General features: G+C 30.9%; 2 protein-coding genes across 9 annotated transcripts in view; both read left to right on the top strand.

The window, feature by feature from the left end:
• LOC143064935 (partitioning defective 3 homolog) overlaps positions 1-17698 on the top strand; it is a 57316-nt gene that overhangs the window by 6927 nt on the left and 32691 nt on the right. For all 8 annotated transcript variants that reach the window (XM_076238157.1, XM_076238153.1, XM_076238154.1 and 5 more), the window contains exons 3-10: positions 279-380; positions 2727-2904; positions 3483-3574; positions 11364-11540; positions 14853-14947; positions 16062-16139; positions 16441-16566; positions 17016-17503. In XM_076238157.1, the coding sequence (XP_076094272.1) occupies positions 279-380; positions 2727-2904; positions 3483-3574; positions 11364-11540; positions 14853-14947; positions 16062-16139; positions 16441-16566; positions 17016-17503 (1336 nt within the window). The remainder of the gene's footprint in view (positions 1-278; positions 381-2726; positions 2905-3482; positions 3575-11363; positions 11541-14852; positions 14948-16061; positions 16140-16440; positions 16567-17015; positions 17504-17698) is intronic.
• LOC143064936 (acyl-CoA-binding protein-like) overlaps positions 8488-17698 on the top strand; it is a 60184-nt gene continuing 50973 nt past the window's right edge. Inside the window, exon 1 of the mRNA XM_076238160.1 lies at positions 8488-8511. Within this exon, the coding sequence (XP_076094275.1) occupies positions 8503-8511 (9 nt within the window). The 5' untranslated portion in view covers positions 8488-8502. The remainder of the gene's footprint in view (positions 8512-17698) is intronic.

Raw genomic sequence — 17698 nt, 5'->3', positions numbered from 1 at the left:
GGGTATTAGAATGGTAAGTTAGTTTTTTTTTTATGATAACTAGATTTGTACAACATATACAAAGAAAGTATATGAAGATATATGGGAAATATTTTATCAAGTGAGAAACTAGTCTAGGAATTGGTGGATAGAGTAAGCTACTCAAGTTATTTGTTAATGTTCCAAATACCTTATATATATCTGAACGGAATCATGAAATTTTATATATATATACAAAATGTATATTGTGTAAACTTTAAACCTACACATTTGTAAACTTGGATGTTTTTGTATTATAGTCTGCTGATTATTGGGTATCAGTAAACAACCTAAGAACAACTGATGGTGGAATACTAGACCCTGATGATTTACTTGTTGATGTGGTTGATGATAAAGAACAGGTATTTATCTCCCTTTTTCTCAATTTTTTCAGCTTGGTGGTCATAGTTTGTGTAATTCAATATTATAGTTATGTGTAACTTTATTTGCTAGTACCAGCTGCTAAGTAATCTCTTTGAAACTCATGTCCACATTAAAGATCCCAAAAATTAAAAAGTTCAATAGATAGGAATCAAAAGAAGTTGTCTTCAATTAAAGGGATAGTAGCTACGATTTTGACAAAATTATGAACAAGTTTTAAAGCTGAAAAAATCAAAGATATGTACTAAAAATATGCAATAAGATCGCTAGAATTCATCTTATTAATTATGCATCGGGTTTACTTCCCGAACTTTGCCGACACAGCGAGTGAGCTAACCAAGATATAAATAGATATTAACATGTGCTTTTTGTTTTCTTACATATTTGATAATTACTTTATATTACACGTACATATTTGACGCCATTTATCAAATTATGTAAATAAAAAATATAACAAAAACCGGCATATTATTCCAACCCAAGATTCTCCAACAATGGCGATATTATACATTTGTAATTACATTTGTATGATGCCGATAACATATACACGTGTTTGTGTGTTGAATAGGGGTCTCCATGAAGGATACATGTGAAGAATAATACTAAATTGTAGGAAGTTTATTTCTAATTAGGGCCCCGCCGACTAAGGCGGGTCGCCCTATAGTGATCAGTCTGTCCGTCCGTCCGTCTGTCCGTCCGTCCGTCCGTCCGTCCGTCCGTCCGTCCGTAACACTTTGTGTCCGCTCCATATCTAGAGAACCATTATGATTTCATACTTTATACTTTACATGTTTATTAACCACCACCAGAGGGCGTGTCATGATGTATGTACAACTTCCTAGGTCAAAGGTCAAGGTCAAAAAACTTTGGTTTCAGTTGACAACCCTGTGTCCTGTGGTGAAGATCGTGTCCGCTCTATATCTTGAGAACCGTTATGATTTCAAAGTTTATACTTGACATGTATATGAACCAACACCAGAGGGTGTGTCATAATTTATGAACGACTGCCTAGGGCATAGTTCAAGGTCAAAAACTTTGGTTTCAGTTGACAACCCCATGTCCTATGGTAAAGATTGTGTCCGCTCTATATCTTGAGAACCGTTATCATTTCAAAGTTTATACTTGACATGTATATAAACCAACACCAAAGGGTGTGTCATAATTTATGTGCAACTTCCTAGGTCAAAGGTCAAGGTCAAAAACTTTGGTTTCAGTTGACAACCCCATGTCCTATGGTAAAGATCGTGTCCGCTCTATATCTTGAGAACCTTTATCATTTCAAAGTTTATACTTGACATGTTTATAAACCAACTCCAACGGGTGTGTCATAATTTATTTACAACTTCATAGGTCAAAGGTCAAGGTCAAAAACTTTGATTTCAGTTGACAAACCCATGTCCTATGGTAAAGATACAATTTTTTAATGCACATTATTCACAGCGGGGCCCACAGAGATGGCTCCCATCTCAATGATATCTAGTTTCTTCTAAGGTGGGAGATTCCTGTCCGTAAATTTATAAACATATTTTTCACAATAATGAACATGTTGCGATTTATTTTCATGTGATCTGGAATATTTACATCATGTAAACAGGTTACGCAAACCGTTGGCTACTTCTGTGTTACTTAGCCTGTGTCACAGGTGTTTTGGGTGATTTTAATTACTGATCTCCTCACCATTTTTTATTTTTAATTTACAATTATTTGTCTGCACCTCTTTTTTGTTTCTTTTCTCGCAGAAACTGTAAATTCACGTACCATTTCCGCGATAACATTACCCTGTTCGACAGGTTTCCATTCAAGGCACAATGTGCGATTGCGCATTGGGAACTGAAGAGTTCAGATCAACATAGGTCATATGAATAAGGGTTTGGCTTACCATCGAATTATTATCTATAGCAGTCTTCACGCTGAGTGGCAGCCCTGGCAGCCCAGGCTAGTAGAATTGCTCTCGGGCCTGTAAAAATCATATGTACAGGCCAACAGAATCTAACTAAAAAAAATTTTAAATTGAGCTCCGGGCCTGTAGATTTAATACTTCATCGTGAAGACTGCTATAGACAAGAAATAAATTTAGGTGTTAAACGTTAAAAAGCTTCTAAATGATGAATGGAAAGTAACCAGTTGTTGTTTTAAACATACTTATTTAACTTTTTGTACAAAATCCGGCATATAGATTAAAAAAGTAATTTTAATGAAAATCGTAGCTACTATCCGTTTAAAGATTACTTTGCTAAGATTTTAAGAGCCATAGTTAAATGTACCTTAAGTTCTACATAGGTTAACTTAAATCACAAACTTTCATTTTATCATGTTTATATTTGTAGCTTGTAGCAGATTATGAGGAGCAGGGAGCAAATAACTACCAACCACACAACGGAGATGGTGCTAGTGCCTCATCAACAGGAACAGCTAGTCCAGAACCTGTAGAGAGACCTCCTAAAACATATCACAATGTAAATGAAGATGATACAGTGGTCGTCACACCTAAAGATCTCTCAGCTGGTATGTGTCTTGTAAAATAAATTAGTCCTTGCAAATATTATCAGTAATGAACACATATTTTGTTATACTAAAACATCTGATTAAAACTTTGATTATTCTTCATCATTCATAATCTCTAGTATGAAAAAAAGGAGAGTCAGTTTTTTTGTGCTCGTACTCCAAAATCAACCAATTAAAATGGTGGATTTCATGTTTTGAACATGTTTTTTGTGCTTCAAGCACTGAGCAAAGTTTATGACTTCAACCCCTGGTATGATTGCCAATGAAATAACTATCCACCATAGTTCAAATAAAGTGGAGGTAAGCAATTAAATGTAAAGGCAACTGTACGGCCTTCAACAATGAGAAAAACCCATACTATATAGTTTGTTATAAAAGGCTAACTATGCTTTTTCTGATTGATTATATTGTTTGGAAATATCCAGTTGCTGTTTTATACCCCACTTATACCTTAAATCACATCAAATGAAAATAGTGAATCAATAAAAGAATATTGACTCAAGTGTAATTGGGCTTTTTAACTACACATATACAAAATGTTCATAACTGAATCACATCCATTGTACATTTATTTTCAGGTTCGAGGTTGAGAGTGCGAAGAGGAAGTGAACCCACACTTCATACTCTAAATGACAATATCACAGCACCTGCAATATGTGAAGTAAAAAATGTAAGTAAAGTATACATTTGGGGAATTCGGATGTATTGTCATGTGCTGATTGCAAAAACAAATATTTCAATATTTGAAAACAGAATAGAAAGATAAATTGTCTTCTCTCACTTACATAATACAATCTACAACATGTTCTTAGTCTATTATTCAGAGAGTAAGATTAGACCTTTTGTGTTGGGCGGAATTAGTAATCTTCACAATATTTCACCTGCTTTTTTCACATTAGAATGCAAGGCTGAATTTTGGCATTGACACAGATGAGTATATATTTCCTTTGAAAATATGCAGAATTCTTTAAAAAAAAAAAATTGCAGGCTAATATTAGTTCTGTGAATTCAAGGAAATGAGATAGTTTTTTGGGGGATGACTTTAACAGTATTCATGGTCACTCTTTAATTGTTATAATAATGTGTAATTGTGAAATTTTACATTGGGAGACAATGACATATTAATAATTATTACCAAGGTGTCCTGTACAATAAATTATGTTAAGGCCTCACATTTTAAAACATCTTAAACTTAAACATTTAACCGGTAACAATTTTGAGTATAAATAATTATGAATTACAAGATAGTAATATTTGTTAATTCTGAGTAGTCCCCTAACTTTGAGTTTTACAAATACAATTTTGACAGTCATGGTTTGATGTTTTTTTTTAGTAGTCCCTGTTAATTGTAGATACTAACCATCAATTAGCAAGTATCATTTACATGCACATATCATGAACATTTAAACTGGAAGGATTTTAAATATAAACAGGAACGCTAGAATATGTAACATTTGTGACTCTGTAGAGGATAATTTTAACTTTTAAAATATGGAATGTATAAAATATTAAGAAATTCATATGAATTCATGTGAATCTTATTACTAGAGAAATCCATCTGCATTTAATGCTATACAAATTTTATTTGTTTGTAATATAAAAGATTATAGTGTATTTATACAATGCTCAAAGAATTTGTAACTTTTTGGAAGTGTATCATGCCCTGGAATTGTATTAATCTATTGTATTATATAAAGTTTGTACAATTTATTGTAATGTGAACTATAACTATATATTGCTTTTGGAATAAAGAATATACGTAATCATCAAAAAAAGAGAAATAAATATATGTAATACACAAATTTATAGAAAATTTTAAAATGTTTAAACATTCGTGATAGTTTGAAGTTAAAAGAAAATTGGCATTGAAAAAAATTAAGATAAAATATTATTGTTGCACATGACAAAAGCACATAGGGATAGCTTCTATGGTCTACCACACTTTGTTAAAAATAATGTTCTCATCCTGATAATAATGAAATATTTCCCACTAGACATTAAAGTCATAAGAAACCTCAAATTGAAAACAATAATGCATATGTTTTTTATAACTCAATGGATAGTTTTCATTATAAAACTTATGTACATATACTTTTTTCTGAAGTAAATTCTTTAATTTGTTCATATTAAGAAGAAATTTACTTTATTTTAATTCATTCATTCCAGGAAGCAATTCCCCTGATTTATTTTCCATATGCAAAGTGATCTCTGTGTGACCCATCTCGTAAAATCCCGGTGATCACAATTCGCATGGATGTCCTTAAAAAAAACTATTATCTGATTGTACTGTTAAACACATGCTCAATATCCATGCCTGCCTTTTTTGTTGATTGTTGACAAACAGGTGACAATCGATATTTTCGGCTTCAAAACACGAACTTTATCTGCCATATTTTCACAACACTGACCGATTGAAAAAAAAAATTGACGATTATACAAAATTTATGCGAATAAAATGATAAAATCGTGCACAGAAGACTAAGTTTATGATGTTTGTATGCATTGGTTCAAGAATTGGAATAAGATTATTTTTCACCAGTCACTCGTTTATTATGGCTTTAAGCAACATTCCATTATCATCAATATTATTATTGTCCCACTATAGCTAGTTCTAATCCAGGAACATATTCATATTACAGTAACTAGTACTTGTTCTGAATATGCATTTTATTTTATGCTATTTCAACTGTTTTCCTGTATGATGTCATATTTTTAGAGACCATGCTTAAATGACCCCTTAGTAATGGTATTGTTTATACAGATACTTGTATAAAACTAGATAGGTCTGGGAATAGAATTGTCTTGAATGAAAAAGAAATATGGTGTAATTAAACATAAGAAAAAAGCTTTGCCCACAAGAGAAGGAAAAAAAAATGTCATATTGAAACTTAAATATTGCATATTTGTATAGCAGAAAATATTATCTTGAGAAAATGGTAGAATTACGCCCTCAGTTATTCAGTCTTTTTTACCTAATATTTTATGTGTTTTTAGCTCTAATTGATGTGAAGTGAAAACCAAATAGAAAAATTGTTGCATATTTATTCTCTTGAAACAATTCCTCTTCAAGAACAAAATTATTTGAATATGATTTGGTGGTTTAAAGTGGGTGTGTGGGCAAAAACAGTTATTGCATTATACATGTTATAATTACACTATAATTGCTAAACATACTGCAACTTATTATTTGCCAATACCTATCATGTTAAGACTTATATGTCACATATATAATGTTTTTTGGCCAGTTTTATCTATGGCGTCATGAAATAATACAGAATTTTGATGTTGTTTACTTCAAATTCATAATTGTTGATTTTACACCAAAAAAAATAGTCATTTGGAATAGTTTTCATGGTTTTTGTTATTGATAGCTTTACGTTCTACCTGTTTTAAGCCTTGATGAAATCAAACTAATATCTTGAGACAACGTATGGTTATTCTATAAGTATATATTGGTTTACTTGTCTAGATCTTAAACATTGTAAATTTGTCAACATATTACAAGTCACTTTCACCTTTAAATCTGTAAATGTTTGTGATATAGTCAGTGTAAACTGGTTTCCTGCTGAAGTGTTCACTTATGTAAATTTATTCAATTTATTGGTTTGTTAAATAGTTCTATTATTGGTACTTCAAATAGAAGGTTAGACTGGATACAGTTAATTGGGGCTTCATGTGAAGATAAATACAATAACAATCTGTGAGTGTGCATGTGAGGCAATAATTAGCAGGAAATGTATTCTCACCTGTTCAAATTTATATCTTTACAAGAAGTTGTATTAAAATGATATAGAATATTGAAAAATCAGTTGTTATAAATTATTTGCTTGTTACTACCTTTTACATATACAGAAGTGAAATTTAACATCCGATTGATCAATATGATTAACTAATGTTTTTTTAACTGCTTATGTCCTGAAATTGCAAGCTGGATTATGCATAAGCTTTTGTTATTCCATTATATGAAGTAAAAGAGAGTTTTACCATTTAAATTTTTTGTTATTTTGTTGATTTTTAGAGTACTACGTACATCGTTCTTTTCAATATATCTATTTGTAAAATTGCAGATTGTAGACAACATTTGTCAATGCTGTAAATTAACATGTCTTTGGCAATTATTATTTAAACAACTTTAGAATTTATCTGAATTAACAGCAAATTATCCTTTTGTATGTTAAACACCTTTTCACTTTTTAAATACCACGTTTCCTTAGACTAACTTTATGAAAGGCCATATTGTATCCTGATTTCATTGTGTCAATCTAGGTTAAAGTTTATCTTGGTTAGTATCATAACACTAAATATTTTCACAGTCAGGCATGAATTAACCTCTTTTTGAATTTATTTAAGCTCTTTTATTAGATTACACTCAAGATTGTCCATAGATCATTTGGTTTCAGTATCTTATATACAAGAGAAAGGACATTAAAATATTTGATATTTAAAAATTATTTAGTGCATAATTAGTCCCATCTAGAAACTTTCAATGGAAATAATATTATTAAGGTGTTTTGATTTTCTAATTTAAAAAAGTTGTCCCTTTTTCATTTCATTAAACAGGGACAGAGTAAGCTGTGATGTTAAGTACCTTTAGTTTTACTTTGTGAAAGTAGCAGAAAATGATATTATAAAAAAAAACATGTTCTAAAACAATAAAGATTCAATGTCATGATACAGTCTTATACATGAACAATTTTGAAATGATGAAGATAATAAACCTATATTAGCAGTGTAATATGATAGATTTGGAAAGTTACTGCCCAAATACCTGTGTCAAATTTATCTAGTCAACCTTTGTATCTTTTATGTTATAGCTAGTTTCTAAAAAATTGTTAAAATTACATAGTAAATAAAAATAGTATGATTGTATACTATTTAATTGATTTGAAAATGAAGAGGTATAGATATACCAGCAAAGAAAAGAAAAAGTGAAATCGTTCACAGATACATTACTTATGTAAAGCACTAGTAAACACATTTCTGCTAGAATTTCAAACAATATTAAAAGATGCTTTCAGAAGATAGTAACCAAATGCTAATTCATTAGGCGGATAAGTTTGTTTTTTCAATTGTCTGTATTTAATGATGAAACATCTAGTTTCCATTAAGGAAATGAGTATGAAGTAAAGCAACAGTCCTACATCAATCATTGAGATAATTAGATGATTAAATTAGTCTTACCAGACTACTCATCAAACTATCAGATGTGCTACTAATTTTCTAATGTATATACTGAAAACATCTTTTATCATGAGTTTTATGTCAGACTGTTCCAACTGAAGCTTTCGTTTTTATAAAATAATTAAGTAATTATTATACCCCCGCTTTGAAAAAAAGGGGGGTATACTGTTTTACCTCTGTCTGTCCTTCCGTCAGTCTTTCAGTCAGTCCGTCTGTCCCATGAATATTTTTCGTCACATTTTTCTCAGGAACTACACTACCAGGATTTCTGAAATCAAGAATACAGTTAGATTGTTTATTTTATTTCTAAATAATACAAAGAGTTGTCAAGAATACATTATAACATTGACAACACATGATGTTTCTGTTTACTTGGCCAAACCTCTTTCAACATCGTATCCCAACTCTGGAAAAAAAATGTCTGCACCCCTTCCATCAATTTCATTCCCAGGGTAAAAAACCGTGGACTATACACCCCTTTCTACGGTAAATAGAAATCAATAAAATTTTAACACAATGTTTATAACCACAAAAGGAAGCTTGGGATTGATTTTGGGGGTTATGGTCCCTAAGCTTTAGGAATTAGGGGCCCAAAGGGACCCACAACTAGCATGTATCTAGTGTCAGTACAAAAAGTTGTGTATAAGTATTTTAATTGTTCTGAAATTGTACCACAATGTTTAATACCATAAGTAGAAGGTTGGGATATATTTTGTGGGTTATGTGGCAACCAGTCTAGGAATATAGGGCCAAAAAGGGGCCAAAAAATAAGCATTTTTGTAGTTTCAAGACAATAAATTAGAGTTATCTTTCTGTGTTCAGAATGGTTGTTGAATCGCCTAAAACAAATGCTTTATGAAATCTTCTCTGAAAATTGGAGTTATCTTTTTTTGTCCAGAATAGTAGTTGAATCAACTTAAATCAATGCTATATACAATATACGATGCAATATTCACTTTACTACCAACTGATTTAAAGCAGTCTTTACCATTCAGTGATTACAAGCACTTTGATTACCATTCTAGGGTTATGCCCCTTTACAAATGGAAAAATTGGAAGAATTTTTTAGTTTCTGTTCTCTTAACTTAAGTTTGTCTCAACTAAATTTAATAAAATGTGTATATAATGCTTATTACCTCTAAACTCAGTTCAATTCAATTTTTCTCATTTCAGATTTCAGAAATTAAAACAAAAATTTCTTCAAATACTTTTTTTTTTGGGAGGATTCATATTCAACAGCATAGTGAATTGCTCAAGCAAAAAAAAAATATTTTTTAAGTTCATTAGACCACATTCATTCTGTGTCAGAAACCTATGCTGTGTCAACTATTTTACCACAATCCAAATTGAGAGCTGTATCCAGCTTGAATGTTGTGTCCATAATAGCCCAAACTGTTCAGGGTTCGACCTCTGCGGTCTTATAAAGCTGCGCCCTGTGAAGCATCTGGTTAAAATTATTGTGTAAATTTCTACAGAGGTTGATTCACAAAAATAAAAACTGTAATTTTATATTTTGATAGTTGCAACATTTTCAGAATTCTCATTCTTTTTTCTCTTATCGAACAATCTCAAAAAAATTGTATAAAATTTCTGAAATTTACAGTATGTACTTGCCATTTATACTTGAATGCAGATGTAGAAATAAGTATTTTGTCTGATGCTTTGTTATTCAATGCAAATAGATAATGCTGTATTATAAGATAAAATTCTCTGTGTTTTGAGTGATTTCACATCCTTAAATCATTTGGGTATTGTCCAAAAGAATGACTCATGTATATAGAAAACATAAAAAAGGAACTCCTTTGATTAATATCACAGATGACCATTAATTCAATTATTGGTAGATTAGTAATGTACAGTTTTGTAAATGAATATGCAGGTACTGTGTTTTAAGATAGAAAGGAAATTAAACATATTATTCCATATTGATAAAACTTTAGTAGGTTTTTCTATATGAATGGGATTTTGAATAAATAAGCATATTCACCTGCGGAAAAAGGATATTCACCGCGCATAACGTCGCGTGCTTTTACCTGCACTATTTTGGTAAAAAAACGATTGATGTACAATTGGTTTTGGTTAATACTTGCCATTACATACATTTCTCTCGGAATATGGAATAAAACAATTACTGTCTTTTATTTCGGTAAATATGTGGTTTAATTGACTTTTGAAAAACTGATATTCACTTCGGCCGTTGGCCTCAGTGAATATCAGTTTTTCAAAAGTCAATAAAACTACACATTTACCTCATCAAAAGACAGTAATTGTATAATATTCTTTCTTTATTAGTATCTGTCAGGCACCTTTTGATTTTTCTGTACTTTTTATAAAAATATTAAGTTACCACGCAAACAGTATCTCTTAATTTATACTCTCAAGAACTGTGAATGACAGCAGTCTAGCCAGTTGAGTACTGCAAATTCAAAAAATTATTGCGATGTTTTTATTATTGACAAAAATGGGACAGGGATATAATCTCAATTATTTAAACTTGCATTTTTTTTGTGTGTGAATCAAAAAGGATTTTTTTCAATATTGCAAAAATTAAAATAACATTTTAGTCTTAAATGACAAAATCGCATGATTCATGCATGCAATAATGTCTGAATTTACAGTATTTAAGGCTTCATTAGAAAGATGTCATTGAAGTCTTTCATGTAGCAAATATATATTTGAAACATACTTGATTATAAAGAGATTTTAATGTATTTTATTAAAGAACAGTTTTGTTGGTTATATCGTAATTAAACATTGACCAAAATGCATTTTACAATTGTCATATAATCATTTTTTTATGACCTTATGATATTTTTCATAGTAGTTGAGATTCATTTATAATACAAAACATTTCTCAATGACAAGAAGATTACATAATTAATTTGTTATAAATCAAAGTTGTTATAAAATAATATAATCACTTTGTTATACTGTGGTTGCATTGTATATAATTAATCCATGTTGTATCAGAGCAGTAAAGAAATAGTTGTATTTGAGGCTGGAAAAGATGTGAATGGCTTTATGTAAACCAAAGTGTTAAAATGATTGTCTTTAGATAATTTGGTGGAGGAGTCTATCCATATCTAAAATGGACAATCATTAGTCCCAATTGATTTATAAGAGATGACAAACAATGACAATGGTATAATTGTCAGATTATTATACATATGTACATTAGGAAACAGACTATAAGTGATGTGTATTGGGTTAATTTACCTATTTGACATGTATTAAGATATGTATTTATTGTTTACCTTTCATATGTTATGTTCTTACAGGTGATCGAGGAACATTCCTCTGATGGAACTTCTCCACCCGGAAATGGAACTCAGAATCCTGCCACCACTAATCCATTTAACAGATTCGCCAGGGACTCATGGCGGCAGTCCCTTGGGAACAGGCCAGATATGTACAAATGGTTGGTGGCTCAGGAGAAACAACAGGACAGAGTACAGGTAATTGGTGAAACATAATGAAATAAATAAACATCTATATGTGAGAAGAATATATGTTAATTAGCATAATTGAAATATACCTGGAAATGAATTGGAGGTACATGTACACAAGTGTTCATACGGGTTAGACTTCACAACAAATGAATATAGTTTTAGTTAAAGGGGAATTATTATTTCATTGCATGTTAAAGGATTATTTAAAAAAAAAAATCTATGAATATATGAACATAAGGTAAGTCTTCAAGTTAATTTTAGTTAGCCACACTTCATTGCTAACAATTGAGTAGGGCTATATTGCATTCACTTTGTCTGTCCATCACACAATACATATTATATATTGTCACAGGTAGTATAGAGGAGAATCACTTTATATTTAATCAGCAGCTTGACAGTGATGATATAAAAAAAGAAGATGTGGTATGATTGCCAATGAGACAACTATCCACAAAAGACCAAAATGACAGACATTAACAACAATAGGTCACTGTACGGCCTTCAACAATGAGCAAAGGCCATACCACATAGTCAGCTATAAAAGGCCCCGATAAGACGATGTAAAACAATTCAAACGAGAAAACTAACGGCCTTATTTATATAAAAAAATGAAGGAATAACAAATATGTAACACATAAACGAGTTGTAGTGTGAAGACAACTGAGATCTGTCAAAAGCTTGATGAACCTATTATTAGTATGTGGTACTGAACAGAATCACTTCATTTATAGCTTTATAACATTACACATGATTTGTCAACTATTAGTCAAGTTTGTCCATGTTTTTCTGTCCACACTAATTATTATCTTATTGACATTTATAAAAAAAAAGAGAGTTGTTAACTAGAAAGCAAGTTGAAGTGTTTCCTATGTGCTGATATTTTAATTTTTTTCTATATGTTGAATTAAAATGTCATAACATATTTCTACAGTGGTCTGGAACAGTATTACTTCATATCTGGTCAACAGCTTTGCAATATTAAGTGATAAGTTACATTTGTGTGAGGTTGTAAGAGCTTTTGGGTTCCATCAATAGCTTACTTTCACAACTTTTTAAATTATGACTGGAATAAGCTTATCACAACAACACATTCATTCTTGTTACTTCATATCTGGTCAACAGCTTTGCAATATTAAGTGATAAGTTACATTTGTGTGAGGTTGTAAGAGCTTTTGGGTTCCATCAATAGCTTACTTTCAGTTTACAACTTTTTAAATTATGACTGGAATAAGCTTATCACAACAACACATTCATTCTTGTTACATAATGGAAAATAATAAAAAATACAAGAAAGTGAGTTTTTCTGCTCTATGTTAAAGAAAGGAACTTTGGAAAATTTTACCAAAAAAAATATATAAATAATCCCCCATTAAGCATGTGCACAGTGGTTCATGTTTGGGATAAACCAATTTAGTCAGTCTTACTACATATACCTTGGCAAAAACTCAGATCCTAGTGTCAACATATAAAAATAAATGTGATGGATATTCACGTACAGGTGAAAACAGTTAAATAGATGTAGAAAATAAAAGTTTTGTGGGGGTTCTTTATACCCATTACAAACTGTTTGTATCAGGAGTAAGCCAGAATGGAAAACTTTTCAAAAGCTATTAACCTTTAAAAACGAAAAAATTTTACACCCAGAGAAACCAATTGATAAATTGTTCATTTGTTGACACAGTTAATATAAAGGTAATAATAGGTACATCAGGATGATAGACATTTATCTCTTTATTACATTACAAATGATTTATTTACTATTAGTCCAGTGTGTCCATGCTCTTCAGTCCACACCAATTATCATCATATACACTGACCTTATGTTATATGTAAGAGAGGTGTCAACTAGAATATAAGTACGATGTATCAAATTTTTTTATATATGAATAACTTTATTTTATTGTATATAATATTATAAAAAGCCTTTGTATGTATCATACTATAGTTAATTTTATTTTGATAACTGAAAGAAGAATTGCTATTGTTATTAAACTTATAACATACTATTTCAAGATGATACTAAAACAAGGATAATAGTCAAGGAAAGGATGTAAAATCAAATAAGGACAGGGTTCAAGGGGAGAATGTAAAATAAAACAACACAAAGAATAGAATATAAATGTAACAAGGCACAATGTGGGATAGAAATAAAACAAGGGCAAGGGGTTATAATTAGAAGTTTTATAGAACACTAAGGGCACAAAACAAGGCAAAGGGTATGTATATTGGTGACATTTTGATAAGAGACTTCTGAGATGCAACAGCAATATGTAAAATTTTGCATCTAAGGAAGTCTCTTCCCAAAATGAATGGTTTTGTTTTCAAAAGGATATAATGTTAATTTGATATTATATAGAATTTTGGTTTAGTTTAAGAATGTTCTGCTTCTAAATTTTGTTTCTAGGATGAATTCTTAAAATTGGCTAGAATTGGTCAAAATTGTAGTTTTGAGCCATTTTGGGGCATTTATGATTTTATTACCTGCTAAGAAAATAAGCATTAAAATTGAAAAAAAATCTTAAAGTGAACACATGGAGATATCATAGTTTGAATTCAACATATGAGAAAAAATTGAATACTAGTCATACTGGTGTGAAATAAATTAAGGGAAAAATTATTCAAATGCATTGCTTTTCAGAAAATGTTGTATTTAGCAGAGTTAAAAAAATTAGATTGCTTTATCTTTTGGGGAAGAAGATTTTAGCATATGAATTTCATCTATAGAATCTGAATTTCATCAGTCCTAGGGAACCATCAATTCCCTGTAGGGATTAAGAGTCTAGACTCAGTCCCTGAAATTAATCCCTTCTTAACATAATCAGTTTCAGCATGTTCAGTGTGTCATGTTGGCAAGAATAAAATATGCTGAAAGCAACAATGGCGAAGTAAGCTGAGTTGGTGTGGTCTGCTTTCATTCTAGTTCAAGTTCAAGCTAACAGGATTTTTATGTCCCATTTATGGGCATTATGTTTTCTGGTCTGTGCGTCCGTCCGTCTGTTCGTTCGTCTGTTCGTTCATTCGTTCGTCAGTTTGTCCTGCTTCAGGTTAAAGTGTTGGTTGAAGTTTTAGTCAAGATAGTTTTTGATGAAGTTGAAGTCCAATCTACTTGAAACTTAGTACACATGTTCCCTATGATATGATCTTTCTAATTTTAATGACAAATTAGAGATTTCCCCCCATGTTCACGGTCCACTGAACATAAAAAAATGATAGTGTACTGGGGACACATTCTTGTTGATTATTTTATTTTTTCACTCTTATCTAGTTGATTTTCTATAAAATTTAAGTCATAATACAATGATATATATTTTGATTCAGATGGAAAGAAAAGAGCCATTGGGTGGAGTCAGTACTGATGTGAAGAAAGATATCCCAGATGTTATCAGCAGAGTTCACCAACCACATATTCAAGGGTAAGATCATTATACCTGATTATTTGTATAGTTTTTATCAATATAAGGTTCGAACATTTATGTGAGATGATAATTACTCAGTTTATAAAAAAGTCTAAAGAGATTAAGTTTCATAGACCACTTTAATATCAGATATGCTATATAGGTTTATATTCTTACAAGGAATCTATGATGAATATTATGATTAATGTATTAAATTACACTTAAAAGTCTATCCAAAGTCCTGAAAGCAGTGAATTGTGAAATATGATGTTGTCATATATTCAGATAACCTCATTTTCTCTACTGCATCAAAAGTAGTCATTAACATAGACATAGATATAGACATTGACATAGCCTAGGTTTTACTTTTCTGGTGATGGAAACATTCACAATAATGATCGATGCATGAGGTCTGTCAATGCCAGTTATTGTCATGACGAAACCCCAATGGTGAGATCAAGTTTTTAAGATTTAAGGATGAGACAGTAAATATACAAGACAGCTCTAAATAATAAGATTTGATTGGTTATTTAGTTATAAGGATTACTGTAAATTCAGAAATTATTGCGATGCTTTTATTATTGCGAAAATTGCGACAGGGTTAAAATCGCAATAATTGAAACTCGCATTTTGGAATTAAGTATATAATTTTAATAGGATTTATCTCAATATTGCAAAAATTAAAATCACATATTAGTCTATATAATAATGACAAAATGGCAATAATAAATGCATGAAATAATTTCTGAATTTACAGTATATCACCATATGTCTGACATGCAAATTTTATCATATGCCCTTACCCTCAATTTCATGCATCAGTGCTCAAAATCTTTCATGATCACGGAAAGTATGTTCCTCAGTAACTACATGATTGATCAACAATATTCAGTTAGTGGATTGGTTGCAAAGACTTTATTTCTGACATATTTTCATGACCCTTCAGTGACCTTAAATGGTGATTGTTTCAGTGAAACTTATAAACAGAAAATTACTTTCACTTTATGCTCTTTTGCATTTATTGGCAGAAACATAATATTTGGCTAGACAAAATAATTAGGTCTAAATCAGATCTATTTAGATGCAATTAATCCAGTCTCTACATCAAATGTGTTGTTCTTAATTTTTTCAGAAGTATATTGATAAATTTACCAACAGAAGGAGGCCCACTTGGTATCCATGTTGTTCCCGATTACAATGAAGAAGGGAAGTAAGTAACTTATCATCTTCAGTAAAAAGTTGAGAAAACCATCAGTCAAAGCAAATGACTCTTCAATAATAGGAAATTGATATATGAACGTACAAATTAAACATACAAGTAGTTCAATTAAACAATCAATTGAAAGCAAAATAAAAGGTATCAATTTATATCGTTCTTAAAAATTCATATTTTTTTAAAGAATTTAAACTTACACTTGGTTGAAAGATACGCATTGAAACAGGAAAATCTTAATCCTATATAACTTATAAGACTGGTTAGTTAACTGTTCTATGTAATTTACAATTTACAGAGAGAATGGCTTACTGGTACATGGAGTTGAACCTGGAGGGAGAGTTGACAAAGATGGTCGTCTACGAGAAAATGATAGAATTGTAGAAATCAATGGAATAAGTTTAGTTAATGTCAGCTTTATAAGGTAATGTTGGTCACATCTTGTCATGAAGAATACATCACATTATTATTTATTAATTTTCAACTCACAATGTCAAAAGAGCCAGTGTAACCTTTTGCAAAAAAAATTCTGTGGTTCACTTTCTGTTGTGTGTCTCATATTTTTCAGAAGATATATATTATGAGCACTGATAAAGTTAACAATTGCCTATCTCAACATTTTTCTTTAGTTGACAAGTTCTTCTTCTTCCAATAATTTGCATACCACCTCTGTTGTATTATCGCAAATGACAATAGAAAACAAGATAAAAATTGTTCATGTTATGTGTAGTGACTCATTTTCAACCTGAAAGTTAATATTACATCATCTAAAATTCTGTATATGTCATTGTAAAAGAAAAAAGTAATAAATGTTGAAACAAATACAAAAAATGAACAGCATTTTAAGACTTATAAACTATTTCATTTTTACAGTGCCAGACAAACATTTAGTGAATCTATGAAAGGAGATGAAATCAAAATACGAATTGTTAAAAAGAAACCAGCACCAGCATTACCCAAACAACCACCACCGACACTACCAAAACCAAGGGGATATTCTCCAACAAAACCATCTCCATTGTCCTTGCCACCACCAAAACTAGACAGTTCTAATTGTTTATCTCCAACTGGTCCTGACAAAACTAGTACACCTACTGATTCTGGTCCCAGTTCAAGCAATAGTCCATTAGGCTCAGACTCAACCGATGGGAGACCAGTCGCCAGAGATCCACAACCAATTAAACCAGGACCACCTATTAGACCTGGTCTACCAAGCAAACCACAGTCCCCAACAAAGAAAACTCCACCAGCAGTGCCAGTTAGAGATCCCAAGACCTCACTGTCATCACAAGAGAATGCAATTATAGCTCCAACTAATACCAAGAAAATTGGCACAAAAATTTCGCTCCAGTTGAAAAAAGGTATTTACTACGAAAAACTTTCTGTTGAAATTTTATAAATAGTTGATATAATCTAGCTTTTATTCTTGTTCATTGAAACTGAAAAGATTTGTACAGTTGCATTTATGACATAACTTTAAAGTTTGTATGCTTTGAGTCCAATGGTATTAAAACATGTGGCTATGATTGAAAGATTGCTTAACTGTAGCATACATT

The sequence above is a fragment of the Mytilus galloprovincialis genome, chromosome 2, assembly GCF_965363235.1.
Source record: "Mytilus galloprovincialis chromosome 2, xbMytGall1.hap1.1, whole genome shotgun sequence".
In the NCBI taxonomy this organism is placed as follows: Eukaryota; Metazoa; Mollusca; class Bivalvia; order Mytilida; family Mytilidae; genus Mytilus; species Mytilus galloprovincialis.
This window is presented reverse-complemented; position numbering and strand designations above follow the sequence as displayed.